This window comes from Diplotaxodon limnothrissa, linkage group LG3 (assembly GCF_057381915.1).
Source record: "Diplotaxodon limnothrissa isolate DT_005_m linkage group LG3, D_limnothrissa_male_GT1.1, whole genome shotgun sequence".
NCBI classification, from domain to species: domain Eukaryota; kingdom Metazoa; phylum Chordata; class Actinopteri; order Cichliformes; family Cichlidae; genus Diplotaxodon; species Diplotaxodon limnothrissa.
Window position 1 is genome coordinate 20,024,302 of NC_140598.1, and position 18,041 is coordinate 20,042,342.

The following is an 18,041-nucleotide window of genomic DNA, read 5'->3' on the forward strand; positions in this document are numbered from 1 at the left end:
TTAAAACAACAAACTGTTGGAACAAAACCGTCGTTTCCTAAACAGTCAGCCCGTTGTGACTCGGCCGAGTGTGTCCGCCATTTCCTGTTACTGTTTGTGATCCAGGAATCAGACTAAACACGGAGTTCGGCCGCTGTTCCACAGTAACTGCTGGCAGATTAACCCGTGTTCGGGTCTGTGAGACCCGTACTCAGTTTTTTTCAAAAGAAAAATTAAACAGTTAATATTTTTTAACCTGAAATTCATTGGCTTTGGCTTATTTTCTGTGAAGAACATAAATCCGAACTAATTTTCAATGACCTCATACTGTACCCCCCACGCATTTACATTACATGCAAGGTGTTCGGGTCCACTGGACCCAGGTCTAATAAAAGTGTTGAAAGTGCAGGTCCTGTGTTCCCACACTCTGTCTTCCTCCTTTCTGGTGCTGCTGATAGTGTTTTCTTCCCCTCCTGCTCCGCACAAACACCGTCTGCTCTGACATTCCCACACATTTTACCCTCTTTCTTGAGGGATCCAAATTTTATGTTCTCATACCCTGTCCCACCTGCAAATTAGGGGCATAATGCTGTAAATAAGACTTTGCCAGTGTGGTTCTTTATCACAACTGCTCAAGATGGCAAAAGATTATCTGCTGCGAGGGCCTTATTGATTTTGGAAGACAGAGGAGCTTCTGATGATGATGCCGGGGAAGAAGTTTCAGAATATGAGGATCACATTTTTTGTCTGACAGTGACTTTGAAGAAGAGGGTGAGGTTGAGTGCCATTTAGTAACAAATGAAGATGAGTACCCCATGAGAAGCCAGCTCCAGGACCAGAACAAGCCCACCAGACAACAAATGAAGAAATATGGATGTAAAAAAAAAAAAAAATGGAGAAATTGAATGATCTTCTATCCCAAGAAATGTTGTCTTTCCACTCCACTTGATTATAACTGATTTTATTTTTTATAACATTTTATAAAAACAAAACAAAAACGAGAAGCACATTAATTCATAAATGTGATCTAACAAAGGTAAAGGGAAAAATTAACCATGTTTGCTGTTCATATGGCTTGTAAGTGGGATGAAGTAAACATTGTTGAGTAATTTAACATAAAATTGTTTGATAGTGTTAATTTGGAAAGCCAAAGCTCTAGCGGGTCCACCAGACCCATGAACACTGGCTGAGTAACAAAAAATACGAACACCACACAAGGGTTAACTGATACTTAGTTTAGCTAGCAGTTAGAATATGAACTGTCAGCTTGGTCCTGGGCATTGTTATGGCCATGTTTGACCTGCTGCTTTGTAGGACTACAGGAATGGAGGATTTGGAGGCTAATCTCTCTGTGACACTTTTTGTTGTGAACTGATGAAAGCTGTGGATGTTAGTCCAACACATCAAAAGCTCTCGATTGATGATTTGTTTCCTCTGCAGGTAGAAAGTGTGTGTGAGCTGAGCAGCATGGATCAGTGTGAGGACAGAGAGGAGGGAGTCCCTCCCTCTAAAAGCACCCTGTGTGGGGAACATGAGAGCCAGACCAAAGCTCAGAGGTGAGATGACCATCTCTAACTGTCCATGACTCTTCTCCATGTCACAGCTCAGCACTCACATCACTGCTCCATCATTATTCACAGGAACCCACCTGGACCTCCACTCAGCGACGAGTCAAAGGACATGGATGATGAGTTTAAAGAAAACATCTGTCCTCCTGCAAAGAGGTAATGTCTGTCTAAATGTTGTGTCTCAGTGTTTGTGAATAAATCCTCCATCATGTTTAATGTCAGCTCAGCTGTGTTTCACACACATTTCTATGTTTATATGTGAAGCGGTGTGTGTTGGAGTGTTTCCACAAATGCATCATGTAAAGAATGGATGTTGTAGGAGGTGTGAAGAGGCTGAGTGTCTGTAGGACTCCAGCTGCTCAGTGTTCTTAATTTTCCTTAAATGTGTATATCAACAGCAGTGTCAAGGCTGAAGTTACATCAAGTGACATATACACGCCTAGTAGATGTCATTGCCAAGATGTAGTACTGCTGATTCTACATTTCATGTTTTGTAGATGAATCCTTGTTGCTGATATTTGTATCTTACTTTTTGCCTCTTGCAGTAGACTAACTTTCTTGAACAAATATTGTTTTCCTATAATAAAAATTAGTCACTTTTTTTAATCATTTATAATTTAATAAGCAAGTTGTTACACAAACAAGCCTTATCTCCTCATGCGTTTACTAAAATACCACAAAAATCTATAAGTAAAATGGACAGTTTAAAAAAACCTCGGTCCTTATAATCCAGTTGCAAAGATTTATTCTGCTGTTTAATGTCCTAAATAAGTATATTCGACATATGATGAGACTTACTGACTATGAATCATGTCCACATGTTTTACAGGCCAAAGACGGAGAAGGCAGTGAAAGTGCAGCTGCTTGAAATGTTGAACAATCTGGGAGACGAGGAGCTGAAACATTTCCAGTTTTACCTGCACAATGACCCTGGCGATGACTTCCCCAAAGTCTTTAAACGCCAACTGGAAAATGCAGACAGACTGAAAACAGTTACACTGGTGCTGCAGACGTATGCGGGCAATGAACTGGAGGTGGCGAGCTCGATTTTAAAGAGGATGAATGAAGGTCGGACTGCGCAGTATGCAGATACAACATTATCACAATTAATTTTGTGATATGTATTAAACTGAGGCTGTTTTAGTCTAAATGAATATCAATGGTACTAAAAGTAGCTGTAGCTAATACTACATCTGTGGGATGATTATGGGTAATTTTTTCTCTAATGATTAAAATTTTATTTGTGAAGTTCATGAAGTCATTACTAGCTAACGTTAAAGGGATGGTTGGCTCAACAGAGCTCTGACTTTTTGTCAGCCTGGCTACAGAGCTGAAGAGAAACCTGGGGTTCTTATTTTCTTCAATCAGTGACAAATGGTAAGATGTTCTGGCTTTGCGGAGGGCTTTCTTATAAAGCAACCAACTATTTTTCGAGGCTAAATTATGATCTTCTAAATTTGTGACACGCTGTTTCATCTCTGGCTTATTAGATTTCATCCCGCTTTAAGGTGCAGGTGAAATCTACTCTCCACTGCTGTGTAATCCGTTATTGTATTAGGCTTTGTTATAAGGGAATGATCAGACGAGTGTTTTCAGTAAACACTGTTAGATGTTCAGTTTCTATTCCATATGTTAAAACTAAATCTGTGTGGGTTCTTTTACACACTGAGAGAAGCCAATTCAGTCTATTAACTAATTAAATGCTGTGTTTAGGCTGTCATTTTTAGCATCTTCATGGATGTTAATATAAATGAATGACCTTGTTCAATAAAATATTTAAGTATTTTCTATATCTAGAATTGTATGTTTCTAACCTTTGTGACATGTCATTTTCATGCTAATTGAAGATGGTTCAATGAAAGGTCCAATTTGATTTGTAGTCAAATTACTCGAATATCTCCTGAGATTTTAACGAAAGTTATTAAGATGGAAATGCATGATTATATAAATAATGGTTGACACTGTAAAAACCATAATAGACTAATCATCCTTCTTACTGTTTTTAATTCAGAGGCTCTTCAAAAGTGTCATCGTCATCTTAAATTCAAGTCTAATCTGAAGAAGAAGTTCCAGTGTGTGTTTGAGGGGATCGCTAAAGCAGGAAACCCAACCCTCCTGAATCAGATCTACACAGAGCTCTACATCACAGAGGGAGGGACTGCAGAGGTCAATGATGAACATGAGGTCATACAGATTGAAACAGCATCCAGGAAACCAGACAGACCAGAAACAAAAATCAGACAAGAAGACATCTTTAAAGCCTCACCTGGAAGAGACGAGCCAATCAGAACAGTGCTGACAAAGGGAGTGTCTGGCATTGGGAAAACAGTCTTAACACAGAAATACACCCTGGACTGGGCTGAAGACAAAGCCAACCAGGACATCCAGTTCATATTTCCATTCACTTTCAGAGAGCTGAATGTGCTGGAAAAAAAAAAGTTCAGCTTGGTGGGACTTGTTCATCGCTTCTTTACTGAAACCAAAGAAGCAGGAATCTCCAGGTTTGAAGACTTCCAGGTTGTGTTCATCTTTGATGGTCTGGATGAGTGTCGACTTCCTCTGGACTTCCACAAAGCTACAATCCTGACTGACCCTAGAAAGTCCACCTCAGTGGATGTGCTGCTGATAAACCTCATCAGGGGGAAACTGCTTCCCTCTGCTCACCTCTGGATAACCACACGACCTGCAGCAGCCAATCAGATCCCTCCTAACTGTGTTGGCATGGTGACAGAGGTCAAAGGGTTCACTGACCCACAGAAGGAGCAGTACTTCAGGAAGAGATTCCGAGATAAGCATCAGGCCAGCAGGATCATCTCCCACATCAAGACATCACGAAGCCTCCACATCATGTGTCACATCCCAGTCTTCTGCTGGATCACTGCTACAGTTCTGGGGGATGAGCTGAAAACCAGAGAGGGAGGACAGCTGCCCAAGACCCTGACTGAGATGTACATCCACTTCCTGGTAGTTCAGGCCAAAGTGAAGAAGGTCAAGTATGATGGAGGAGCTGAGACAGATCCACACTGGAGTCCAGAGAGCAGGAAGATGATTGAGTCACTGGGGAAACTGGCTTTTGATCAGCTGCAGAAAGGAAACCTGATCTTCTATGAATCAGACCTGACAGAGTGTGGCATCGATATCAGAGCAGCCTCAGTGTACTCAGGAGTGTTCACACAGATCTTTAAAGAGGAGAGAGGACTGTACCAGGACAAGGTGTTCTGCTTCATCCATCTGAGTGTTCAGGAGTTTCTGGCTGCTCTTCATGTCCATCTGACCTTCATCAACTCTGAAGTCAATCTGATGAAAAAACAACATGTCTACCAAATTGCTGTGGATAAGGCTTTAAGGAGTCCAAATGGACACCTGGACTTGTACCTCCGCTTCCTCCTGGGTCTTTCACTACAGACCAATCAGACTCTCCTACGAGGCCTGCTGACACAGACAGGAAGTTGCTCACAGACCAATCAGGAAACAGTCCAGTACATCAAGAAGAAACTCAATGAGAAGCTGTCTGCAGAGAAAAGCATCAATCTGTTCCACTGTCTGAATGAACTGACTGATCGTTCTCTAGTGGAGCAGGTCCAACAGTCCCTGAGATCAGGAAGTCTCTCCACAGATAAAGTGTCTCCTGCTCAGTGGTCAGCTCTGGTTTTCATGTTACTGTCATCAGAAGAAGATCTGGATGTGTTTGACCTGAAAAAATACTCTGCTTCAGAAGGGGCTCTTGTGGGGCTGCTGCCAGTGATCAAAGTCTCCAACAAAGCTTTGTAAGGAAATTTCTGATCAGGCTTTTATTTTCTAAATATTTATTCTAGTAACAATTGCAATTTGTTCATGGCACAATCGTGCCATGAACAAATTGGACGAGCACTGTGATGGGTGCTCGTCCATTTAAAAAAAACAAAACAAAAAAAAAAAACTTTAAAGTGCAATGATCATCAGCACTAAATCAAGTATATGATTCTCCTAAAAATTCAAAGCAACAGACAGTATCAACATTTCTGAGACATCTGTCGGTGTAACACTTACCAAAGTACCATTCAAAACGGTTTACTTTATACCAAAAACTCATGGACTAATCCAGTGTCCTGTTACTAGGGATGGGTGTCGTTTAGGTTTTATCCAATAACAGTGCCAAACCAGTACTTTTGAAACTGTGCCGGTTCTTAAACTGTGCTTAAAGAATGGAGAACACAAACTTTGTGCAAAAACCTCTTACGTTTTTTTTTTTAGCAGTCTCTATTTTTCTGCAAAATGATAACCAAGTTAGCCTTTTCTGTTGATACAACATGAAGGGAGTACCTGCCATCAAACAAGAAGACAGCCGCATGTAACTACGACAGTGTTTGCTAGTTCACCTTGCATGCATTAATGTAATAACGTGGTTAGCCTACTCAACGTAAATTACACACAAACGACATTAAGCTACTCGCCCAGAGAAGAACAGCTGCTGCTGTCATCATCATCCGTCGCCATTTCTGCTACACTGGCAGGGCTAGGGGCCAGGACTCTACTCTTCAGTTTCTTGGGGGATGTTGCTAACTCCGGGTCCGATAACAGGCACCACACCCGCAGTAGATGTGCTTGTTGTGAGGTCTTGCAGCAAGCTGTCAAATACGATGTATTTCGCGGCTTTTAAAAAAACGCTATGCGTCGCCAGGTGTTTCATCAGATTTGAGGTGTTACCTCCTTTGCACAGTATCGCCTCCATCACCACCTAGTCAAGACTGGGTTGAGAAATTTCATAAGAAGTGTTCTTGGTGGAACATTATTATTTCCCTTCAACCTGATCTGGTGCATTATATCCAGTTCAGCTGGCAACATCAAGCACATCCAGTATCCATTACGGTATTTTCACGACCATAAGACGCACTGTACTGAAAGGCGCAGTCTCAGTTATGTGTGCCATTACTGTATTTAACACACACATAAGGCGCACCTGATTATAGGGTGCATACAAGTATGCATATTTAAAACTAAAGCGGGAGCAAAACTGAGTTTGGTACTAACATTTTTATTACCTGTAATCGTCACCAATCAAACCCATCGAAGTCTTCATCCTCTGTCTGAATTGAACAGCTGCGCTAAATCTCCATCAAACTTTCCAGGTTCACTTTCTTCACCGTCAGAGTCACTTTCCGTGCTGTGCGGCTCCTCGGAAATTATGGCGGCTTTTGCGAAAGCTCGAACAACAGTGCCAGCAGACATGTTAGCCCAAGCATCTACAATCCATTCGCAAATTGTGGCGTAACGCGCCCGGTGCTGCCTTCCACTCTTAGTGAAACTGTGGTCTCCATCGGTCATCCATCGCTCCCACGCCGCTCGCAGCCTTACTTTGAACGGCCGGTTCACACCAATGTCCAGCGGTTGGAGTTCCTTTGTCAGGCCTCCCGGAATGACAGCAAGCTCACAGTTCATTTGCTTAACTTGTTTTTTTCACATCGGCTGTGAGATGGGCACGCATAGAGTCACAGATCAACAGCGATGGTGATGTGTGGAAAAAAACCACCTGGTCTCCTTACATAAACCTCCCTCAGCCACTCTTTCATCATTTCCTCATCCATCCAGCCCTTTTCATTTGCCTTAATGATGATTCCTGTTGGAAACTTCTCTTTAGGCAAAGTCTTTCTCTTAAAAAATCACCATTGGCGGCAGTTTCTGTCCATTAGCATGGCAGCCAAGCACAACAGTAAAAGAAGACTTTTCGTGCCCCATTGTGCGTATCGCTACCATGCTGGTCCCCTTCTTCTCCACATTGTGACTCACCGGGATGTCGAAAGTGAGCGGCACCTCTTCCATGTTAGTGATGTGGCTGGGCTGGATGTGTTTGTCGGCGATGTGTTTGCTGCAGTAGGAGCGGAAGATGGCCAGCTTTTCCTTATAATCCGCTGGAAGTTGCTGCACTACCGTAGTCCTGGTCTGGATGGAAAAATGGCACCGTTTCATGAAACAAAAGCACCAAGACGGACCTCATTGGAAATGTTCAATTTTCATTTCTTCTGCTAGCGAAACTGCTTTTAGTCGAATGGTGACCGTCAAAACGCTTCTCCAACTCGTTCTTTGCTCGATGATCCACTGCTCGAGTCTTTCCTCCAACTCGGGCCACCTTGCCTTATGTCCGCGGAAAGTCAGCTGCGTGTTCTTGACCTCTCGGAGCTCGTTTTCCAGCTTCCTCCACTTGCGAACCATCGATTCATTAATCTTAAATTCTCTCGCGGCTGCTCGATTTCCATGTTCCTCCGCGTAGCTGATGGCCTTCAGTTTAAACTGTGTTTCATAAGCGTGTCTCTTTGCCATTTTCGGGGTTGTTAAAACAACGAAGTTCTGCATAACGCACATACCTGTTCTTTTATACAGGTATGTGCGATTGTAGCGGTATATACAATCAACGCCCACACTTCACTCTTTAGCGTTCTCATGGTGATCTCTACTACGTCCTCCTTACAACACACACAGGGCGCACTGCACTATAGGGCGCGCCGCACTTTTTGAAGAAAATCTAAGACTTTTATGTGCGCCTTATAGACCCGAAAATACGGTATACCAAAATAAGATTCTTTCAGGCTCCTATGTCAGTCCTATGCCTGGTAGCTGTGTGGTTCCTTGGTGGGTCCTGGGTGGGCTTGGGGACTTGGACTTCTGGGGGTCTTGGGTCATGGCTGGTGTGTTGCCAGGTTGTGGGTGGGTGAGTGCATGCACAGGGTACCCAATCTAGATGGGCCCGGGCCTGGACACCATGCTATTATTGGGTTTCGGGGAACGGGGTTCCCTCTTCCGGGGTGTGTAGGGTCCTCGGTTCGCTTGGCCCAGGGCTCAGTCTGCTCTGGCCTGGCCAGCTGCCAGTGGAGCCTGCGGGCTCATTTCTGCGGCCGCCTGTGACTTGTGCTGCTGGGTGACTTTTCTAGGTGGGGTGGTGTGATTGTGGTCCTCCTTGGGTTCTCGAGCTCTGGGGAGGAAGGGCCTCTGGCTCTCTGGTGCCCGAGTCTCCTCCATGTCTGCTTCATGTCCTATGTGGCAGGGCTGTTCCTCGCCACACCCAGTATAAGACATTTACATGGAGAAACCCTATGAATACAAGTGCGCTCAGACACAGGTGTGGACAGAGATGTACAAACAAGTAATCCCAGAAACACACTATCTTGGTTGCTGCTCAGTAACATTTATTGTTTACGGTTACTTTTGCATATGTTGGTTGTTTCTATGGTTTCTGTGCTATGTCTTGTTCCTTCCTTCCAGCTTACATTTTGAAATTTTTAGTTAACCATGACTTGTAGTGTCCCTACAGCACGCGCGTGTGTGTTTGTGGGGGTGTTATTTATTTTTCCTCCCTCTCTTTTTAACAAATGTCACAGATTTCATGCTTCTTTATTTTTAGGCTGAGTGTCTGTGAGCTGTCAAAGGCAGGCTGTGAAGCTCTGACTTCAGTACTCAGCTACAAGTCGTCTAGTCTGACAGAGCTGGACCTTAGGATCGACAGCTTGGACGATTCAGGTGTAAAGCTTCTGTCTGCAGCCTTGGGGAGTTCATGTTGTAAACTGAATACTCTAAGGTCAGTATATTCAGTTTTTTGTTTTGTTTTTTGTTTTTTTTTCTCCCTTGTTCATCTGACAAATGAAACGGTTAAAAATGCCACTCATAAGTGTTTATTAGTATTTCTCATTATCCCCAAGTTAAACTGTCACATTTCTAACCTGTTTAATCCCAGGCATTAAGGATTATTTTAAAACACATTGCTAAATGTAGTAGCTTATTAGTAAAACGAGTGTTTCATTGTTCATGTTATAATTTTCAGACTGAATCTCAGTAACCTCTCGGAGAGCAGCTCTGAAACTCTTTCTGCTGGACTGCAGAATCTAAACTGCAAGCTGATTACTCTGAGGTCAGATCAAGTAACATTTTATTTTTCAGAATTAATCAATAAGTTGATTAAAGTTTAGCCAATCATTGTTGCATCTTAAAAAAACAGGATTGAATATTGGCAATAACGCCATGCTGACAACACTTTAACTCTTGTGGGTGTTTTTTTTTTTTTTTTAAATAGGCTAATGGGCTGTAAGTTCTCAGAGGGAAGCTGTGAAGCTCTGTCCTCAGTTCTCAGCTCCCAATCCTCTAGTCTGAGAGAGCTGGACCTGAATAATTCTGAGCTGTGGGATTCAGGAATGAATCTTCGGTCTGTAGGAATAATGGCTTCACAGTGTACACTGGAAACACTAAGGTCAGATCAACAGTATTATTTATTTTTATCAGTTGCCAAAAATAACCAATAATTGTAGCTAATTCAATAAAAGTCATCTATGTGTTATATCATTTCATAACTTCTCTCTTCACTACGATTACACTTTAACACAGGTGTTGTGTTCTCGATAATTTTTCAGACTGAGTAGCTGTTTCCTGTCAGAGGGAAGTTGTGAAGTTCTGTCCCCAGTTCTCAGCTCCCAGTCCTCAAGTCTGAAAGAGCTAAACCTGAGTAACAACAACCTGCAGGATTTGGGTGTGAAGTTTCTGTCTGCTGCACTGCAGAGTCCACAATGTAACCTTGAAACTCTCAGGTCAGGATTCAAATCTTTCCACAGAGGATCGTTTAAAATGTGATTTATATCTTTGCACAAAAAGTATCATAAGGGTGATACTTCAAGAGCCATGAGGTGGTACTCATTGTGAGAAGTTTGAGAACCACTGTGGTAGCTTAGAAACATGAATCAGCGCAGTGCACCCGGTAGAAAGGTTTCTGGTTGGGCTGGTGGGGGGATTAATCTCCTAAGACCCGAACTCTGTCATGGCATGCATTTTTAATTTCTCTTTGCTATGAGGGAGATTGGGACCTGATGAATGTAAAAACAAAGAATTAACAGATAATTTGTTTTGTTTTTTGTACCTAATTTTTGTTTCTGAGAAAAATAAAATCCACATATGTTTTAAATTTTGATAGAACAGTGGCAGTATGATGTCATAAATTGATATCAGGCCCTTGTAGATAAAAATTAAGGATTGTGGCCACAGCTCAGTGCAGCAGCTTTGGCAATGGAGGTGTTGAGCATCATCCATTCGGACTCAATGTCCCCATTCTCCCTCAGAAGCTCAGCTACAGGTGGGGGTTAAAGAGCTTGCAGACCGGGGCCTCTGCCAAGTGTTCTTAGGGCAAGATCACTATAGGTTTAGGTGTGCCAGGTCTGTGCAGCATCCTTCCCCGCCATCTGATCCAACAGCCTACCAGGTGGTGATCATTTGACAGCTCAGCCCCTCTCTTTAGGCTGTTCCTTAAAATCACACCCATCCAAGTCTCATTGTCTTTACCCATATGAGTGTTGAAGTCTCTCTCACAGTAGGACAACTTGCTGTGGTACCAGCTCCCAGTTTGAGTTCAGGAGACAGACATCCTCTCTACTTTTAAGATCAGTTTCAAACTTTCCTTTTTGATAAAGCTTATAGTTAGAGCTGGATCAGTTGACCCTGAACCATCCCTTAGTTATGCTGCTACAGGCGCAGACTGTTGGTGGACTTCCCGTGATTCTCTGCTTTCTTCTCCACTCCCCTATTTTTACTACTGATGCTTTTATATGTCACTACCGCATGTCCTTAACTTTTTTTTTTCTCCTCTCCACTTAGTTTATCTTATAAATAAAGTCATTTTAAATATAATGGATGGAAATGGATGTTGTTGTATCAGCCATCCATAAAATTGTTGTTCACAGATTGCTTGTTATTTTGTGTGTCTGCAGTCTGTCAGGCTGTCTGATCACAGAGGAAGGCTGTACTTTTCTGGTCTCAGCTCTGAACTCCAACCCCTCCCATCTGAGAGAGCTGGACCTGAGCTACAATCATCCAGGAGACTCAGGAATGGAGCTGTTGTCGGCTGGACAAAAGGATCCACGTTGGAGACTGGACACTCTCAGGTATGGAGAGAATGCCTGACAAAGGCGGAAGAGCTGGAAACATTTCTTGTGTCCTTCACTCACTTCCTATTTTTCTTGATGCATGCTCAATCAGATTTTAACGATTCCGATTCCATTTTCGATTCTGTTTAACGATTAGATTCTTTATCGATTCTCTTATCGATTCTTTTTTTTTTTTTTTTTTAAAAAGGAGAACACTAAGGTCGATTAGCTTAGAACTTTGTTTTATATCTTCTCTTTGAACAAGATAGAAATTTAGGAGTAACATGGCCTTACAAACCCAACAGTGAGATCTTAAGAGTTCCAGCCTATGGCTCTTCAATGTGGTGTCACAGGGTCCCCAAGGAAAAAAATTGTAAATGTAAAATAATAAAATAAATATTCTTCTGTAGCAGGGGTGCTCAATACGTCGATCGCGATCGACCAGTCGATCGCAAAGGTAGTATTGGTAGATCGCATGGCATTAAAAAAATAGATGCCAGCCTATCATCCATCCCGTCACTTGATTGATACAGGGAAGCCAGTCAGATGACAGCAGATTTTTTCTGACGCTTAGGTCGCTGCGCATGCGCAAACAGCGGCGCGAAGTGTAGTAAAACTGACAAGCTAGTCAGCGAGTTAACTCCAATTTTTAGCTCTCGGTTTTTTCTCTTAAACCTGGCCGTCAGCAGCTACTGTCCGGACTATGCATCCCTGGCTGATTCAATTCAGTGCAAGTCATCAGAGTAAACTCAGGTAATGACAAAAAATTTACATAGTTAATTGTGTTGTGAAATATTGGATATTGCGGTTATGCATGTATATACATTGTAGATATAAAGAATCCTCAATATATTTATAAATAAGTATATGTTTTGGATTTTTGTAGTGGGTAGATCATTTTGACTTGGTCATTTTATAAGTAGCTCACATGCGGAAAAAGTGTGAGCACCCCTGTTCTGTAGCAATAACAAAGTATAACATAAATTGTTCTGTGGCAATTACACAAGAATATCCAGTAATGTCCCTGCCTACAATTAAACACATTCACTTACCAAAAATCATCTGCTGTGGCAAACGGGTGCAAGCCTTTGACCACAAACTTAGTCACTGCTCGGTGACATTCGTCTATCCTGGCCTGAAAGGAGACGCTACCGGTAGACTGCAGCGAGAACTGCCAGCGAGCGCCAGCCAGACTCTGTCTCTCTCATCATGGTCACCTACATGTACAGTAATGGCAGGTCTTGTAATAAGGCAGATTGCGCTAACATAATATGCACTGTTAGTTGATTATTTACCTGCCGCATTAACGGGAGAGGACGTGCAAACGTTAGCGCTGCTGCTGGGTTGAGAGTCACGAGTCCGGAGCGGAATTAAAAACGCGTGTCATCGCGTGTTTTGTGAGCAAATGCTTTTGCATATTCGTAGTGTTTCCTCCCTTAAATGAAATATCTACTTTGCAAGTTGCCCTGTTGTCATCGGTTCTCATAAAGTATAATCAAACTTTTGAGCGTTTGAGCCGCTTAGGCGCCGTGTTTCCTGCCAGGTAAATGACGCTCCGCAACGTGGTGACGTCATTCAGGGCGACTGGAATCGATAAGGGAATCGTTTGCAAAAATGGCAAACAATTCCAAGGAATTGAAACAGTGGGAACCGGTTCTCAACAAGAACCGGTTTTCGATACCCATCCCTAGTTGTGACAGTGATGTACACTGTTTTGATGGTATAAATGTATTAATAGTTTGTAAATTTCAGATAATTTTTTTTAAAAGCTAGATATTTTAAATGAGAATAATGCTATTTCCACATGTAACAGGTATTTTTGAAAACGCAGATTTTTCTATGCGTTTGCACCTTTCGTCCAAACATAAACGGCGTTTTTGGTCACTAAAAACTGAGATTTTTAAAAACGCCTGCCAGGGTGGATATTTTTGAAAACTCAGTTTTTGCATTCACGTGTGGATGAGGAAAAGAAAACACAGCGTCAAAGGTGTGCGCCTTTTTTGACGTCACACTGTGCGCCGTGTTGTCTCGGTGAAATGAATTTCTACAATGGTGGACTTGCACAAAATACTGTTACTCTCTGCAGTGTTTAAATGCTTACATATACACACAGTTACTGTCCCTCCACACAGGACTCAGTTCTGCTTCTATGTGCTGTCTTTGTTTATTCTTTCTCACCCAGCCTTCTGGACTTCAGATTGGCCAACATTTCTATACGGTTAGGAATATATCGCCACCTGTTGCTTTGGCATGTTCATAGCAGCGTTTTCCCTGATTTAAAAAAAACAAAAACGGGAAAACTGTTTTTCAAAAATACCAGTGTACATGTGGACGTAGCTTAAGAAAGAAAAGTAATCCCTCTCCCTGTTAATGCCCTTCATGGCCCCCTGGCAACACTTTGCTAGACCCGCCCCTGCACAGTTACCAGCTGTCAGCTACCTAAAAAAGGATGCTGGTGTTATTTGTCTCTCAGAAACAGTTCATAACTTCCCTTCAACTCATTCATGTCACCTAAAAGGTAAACCTGTTTCTCCATCACAGCTCTGATGATTCAGTAAGGACATCTCCTGGTTTCATCTTCATGTTTCCCTCTCACCACATATCCAAACCGACATCATGACCAGCAGCTTTACAGCTGTGGCTCCAGCAAACATCAGCTGATACTAGAAATTAATATTAAATACATTCTAACAACAGCTGATCAAGCTTTCTGGCGCAAAGTGGGCGATTTATTTAAAAAAAAAAAAAAAGAGAGAAAAGCCGATCAGCTGATCATTGATCAGTTTCATGATTGATGGAGCAACAAAAGAGGGAGGGGAGAGAATGAGAGAAGAAGAGGCAGCTGTGCAGCAAAGACGCAGAATAACTTGAGCTTTGTCTTTTTTCCATTCTAGCTGAAGTACGGGACAAACTGTTATTAGCACAGACACTTTTAAAAGCGATCATTTAGGACTTGAGCAATAATACAAACAGCAATGTAGTTAAACATCTTACAGTTCGTTTTATTGGGAATTGGCTTTAAAAAAACAAAAGAAAAAAATCTATCTGGTGAGAAGGTTTTCATTTTTTTAATTTTTTTTTCAACAGGAGTGAGATGTGTGTTATATAAGGCAACGTTTTTGATAGGTTTGTAGCTTGAACCTATTCGCTGGAACGTTGAAGACAATATAATTACACAGCAGCAAGACACGAAGTAGGCAAAGTTCTTCGTGTTTCTCGTGCACGGAGAGAACCGGACAGACGCCGTTCCTTCGCTTGACCCCAGTTGCTCTCGTCCGCTCCCCTGTAACACTGCTCTTTTATTGAGCTTACATTAATATGCATAGGTTCATTAACATATGACGTCTACATACAAACAAAGAGTACCGTGTGTGTGTGTGGGGGGGGTGTCAGAGTGTGACCCCATAAATGACTTCCCTAAACCTGCTGGTCTGGAAGTCCAGCAGTTCATCTAAACAAACGGCACTTAGCCTAAAACAGATACAGCCACGTTTATCCTGCCATAAAACAATAAGAAAATGTACGACCTCTCCCATGCTCCCAGGATGTAGGTGTGCACACAAAGCTTGCAGACTGGTAGAGGTTTGATCCTTAATAATCTACAACTAATTATAAAACTCTAAGCATATATAAGTAGATATTTCTAAGCATAAATGACAATCAACAATACAAAACCTGACAGTTTTCCTTTTGCATTATTTTTGTGTGGTGCATTTTTCTACATTTTAACAAAAGGGGAACAGTTCACCGAGGATTTGTTATAATTTTCACATGGTCTTGCTCAGGTAATGCAAGTCGAAACTGCCATTCTTGTCTTTTTTTGGGGGGGGGATATGCTGGAAAAACCTTTAAAATGGACCTTGAAGGTGCTTAAAGTGCTTGAATTTAACCCTGAAAAAAGTGTTTGAACCCCGTCAGTCATATTTCATTCAATACAGTGGTGTACTGACAGATCCAGGATCAGTCCAGTCATCAGCAGTTTTATCCACGTTTAGATTAAAGTGTATTTGTAAAAATGTTGTACTGTTCCTTTTGTTAGTGTGTAACAGTGTGTATGAGAGCCATGTAATGCTCATGTGTGCATGCTAAGGCTGTGCTGGTCTGACACCCCCCCCCCCCCCCCCCCCTCCTTTCAGGGTGGAGCCTGCTGGAGAACGATGGCTGACACCAGGTCTGAGGAAGTGTAAGTGTGTTTTTAATGTGATTCATGAAAACAAAGCAGCACACATTCAACCATCTTCATCATTCACATCTCTGATGTCAGGAGTCATCATCAAAGTGTCAATCAATGAACAGATGATGGATCAATAACTGCAGCTGGATTGTGTTTGTTCTCTCATCAGATTCCTGTCAACTCACAATCGACACAAACACAGTTCACAGATGGCTCAAACTGTCTGACGACAACACGAAGGTGACACGTGTGTGGGACACTTTTTCATATCCTGATCATCCAGACAGATTTGATTGGCATCCACAGCTGCTGTGTGAAAATAGTCTGACTGGTCGCTGTTACTGGGAGGTCGAGTGGAGAGGAATAGTTTTTATATCTGTGAGTTACAGAAGAATCAGAAGGAAAGGAAAGGGCATTGACTGTGTGCTTGGATACAATGCTCATTCCTGGAGTCTGATCTGCTCTGATGATGGTCCTCAATCTGTCAGGCACAACAACAAACAAAGACCCATCTCCTCCTCCTCCTCCTCCTCCTCCTCTGTCTCTAACAGAGTAGCAGTGTATGTGGACTGTCCTGCTGGCACTCTGTCCTTCTACAGAGTCTCCTCTGACACTCTGATCCACCTCCACACCTTCAACACCACATTCACTGAAACTCTTTGTCCTGGGTTTTCATTTGACTATGATTCTTCAGTGTCCCTGTGCTGAGTGGAGTGTAAAGAGTGTCTCCTGTTAGAGAAAGATTCTGACTGTTGAAGAGAGAGTTCAGTCTGTACATGTCTGTCTCTTTCACTCACAAACACGTTTTCAGATTCATGGATTCAATCAGTTGATGTTTTAAACTGTTCTGAATGATTCCTTGTAAACTTCTTCCTCTTCAGTCCTTAAAGATGGAAGCTCACATTATTCCAGGATCCACCTGTTGTTTTTCTGTCTTTTCCCACTCAAAGCGTCACAGTGAATATAGTATGTGGTGTTTCTGTGAAGCTCAGGTCACAACCAGCTCCTCTGCATTTTCACCAAGTCTGAGCTCATTAAAATGAATCCAAATGTTTCATTTCTTTCTTAATTGGATTGTTCCATCATAACTGAATGAGTGGACATCCAATAGTACTGTGTATAAACTATTAAAGACATTCAGCGTCTCATGTTTCTGTCATTGTATAAAAACAGCTGCTTTTAAAAATTGATCCAATAAAACAAACTGCATGTATTGATCAGGTCAATACACACAGCTCTCATGTCACTAACATCTCCATGATCTCTTCATTGATGGTGATTTGTGACCCTCTGCTGGTGAGAAGATGAACTACATGATGTCAGCTCATGAGCACAGATGACGAAGTTTTTTGTTTTTTTTTAATTTTTTAAGGGTGTTGGGTCGCAAATTTTGAAGATAAAATGATGACCACCGGATGATGTAGAGATTCACCTTCTTTTTATTGAAAGATCCAATTAAAATCACTCAAATATCCTCTAGAAAAGATAAATATTGAAACGCAGTTTATTAAACGGTCATATGAACTGCAAAACAACATTGCAAAGCAAGCGAAACATGCACCGGGATCTAGACAGAAAGCGCTGATGGGGACATTTCTGACCCTACTTCTCTGAGATCCTGTACCCCTCCTCTAGCCAGCTTTTAACTTTTGACTCCTTGTCAAGTTAGTTTAAGTTTAAACTACAGGTATTTTCTCAATTTTACAAAGACCGATTTTGCAACAATTATGACTAAATGTGTTTGTCAGTGTTTTACATGTTAATCCTAATGATTAAATCTCACAAAAAACAGTGGGTTAACAGGAGCTCACATAACATGTGGTGCAGAGTTGTGATATAAGTGAATAATACTAAACCTAAATACATGGTGACAGATAGTTTAAATATGTGGGGTAAATGGTTAATGTGGCTGTTGTACAGAGTGTTCGTGGCGTTGCACCCTGGATCCTTCAGAGGTTTTTCAGAGTTTTCCCTGCTGGAATGTTTCAGGTTTCTGTATGTGTTGTGGCTAACTGTTGATGTCTCAGAAAGTCATCATTAAATGTCCCGATTAAGGCTCTTAGTTTCCGAGCATCATTTTCCTGAGGTTATAACACCTTTTTGGTGATGAGCGTAAAAACTAAATCTAGACAGCTTTGAGTTTTTGCTACGGAATTTGCAGTCAGATCACCAATTTGCATCTATCACTATGATTGGATCACTCATGGAGTTCACAGACGGTGACTGGATTGAATATGATAGGCTGGAACACTTTTTTGGCAAACGACATTGAGGACGAAAAAAAAAAGGTCAAGTCTTCTCAGTGCATGTGGATCAAGGATGTAAGAGTTGATATGTAACCTAACAATACTTGGGAAACCTGTGGACTTCAGCTTCAAAGAACTGGTGACGTTGGTGCAAAATCATTACTGCCTGAAACCCTCCGTGACTGTTCAGCGTTTCAAA

At 42.0% G+C, this 18,041-nt stretch overlaps 1 protein-coding gene across 2 annotated transcripts; it reads left to right on the plus strand.

Moving 5' to 3' along the window:
• The first annotated feature begins 1,446 nt into the window (after nt 1-1,446).
• LOC146634819 (NACHT, LRR and PYD domains-containing protein 3-like) lies at nt 1,447-16,304 on the plus strand. Of its 2 annotated transcripts, XM_085378667.1 has the most exons (11): nt 1,447-1,535; nt 1,620-1,703; nt 2,377-2,615; nt 3,559-5,314; nt 8,923-9,096; nt 9,340-9,426; nt 9,589-9,762; nt 9,923-10,096; nt 11,267-11,440; nt 15,559-15,605; nt 15,766-16,304. In XM_085378667.1, exons 1-11 carry the CDS (start codon nt 1,447-1,449, stop codon nt 16,302-16,304), a joined length of 3,537 nt encoding a protein of 1,178 aa, XP_085234793.1. The 2 variants fall into 2 exon arrangements, with proteins under 2 accessions (XP_085234793.1, XP_085234800.1); XM_085378674.1 differs by lacking the exons at nt 1,620-1,703; nt 9,340-9,426 and having other exon boundaries at nt 2,377-2,643; nt 3,545-5,314.
• The last annotated feature ends 1,737 nt before the right edge of the window (nt 16,305-18,041 follow it).

What these genes read in the sequence shown, in the direction of transcription:
- LOC146634819 (XM_085378667.1), top strand. Translation starts at nt 1,447, where the DNA reads ATGGATCAGTGTGAGGACAGAGAGGAGGGAGTCCCTCCCTCTAAAAGC. An exon ending in TTTAAAGAGGATGAATGAAG is followed by an intron (nt 2,616 to 3,558) that starts GTCGGACTGCGC and finishes TTTTTAATTCAG; the next exon opens with AGGCTCTTCAAAAGTGTCAT. An exon ending in TGTACACTGGAAACACTAAG is followed by an intron (nt 9,763 to 9,922) that starts GTCAGATCAACA and finishes ATAATTTTTCAG; the next exon opens with ACTGAGTAGCTGTTTCCTGT.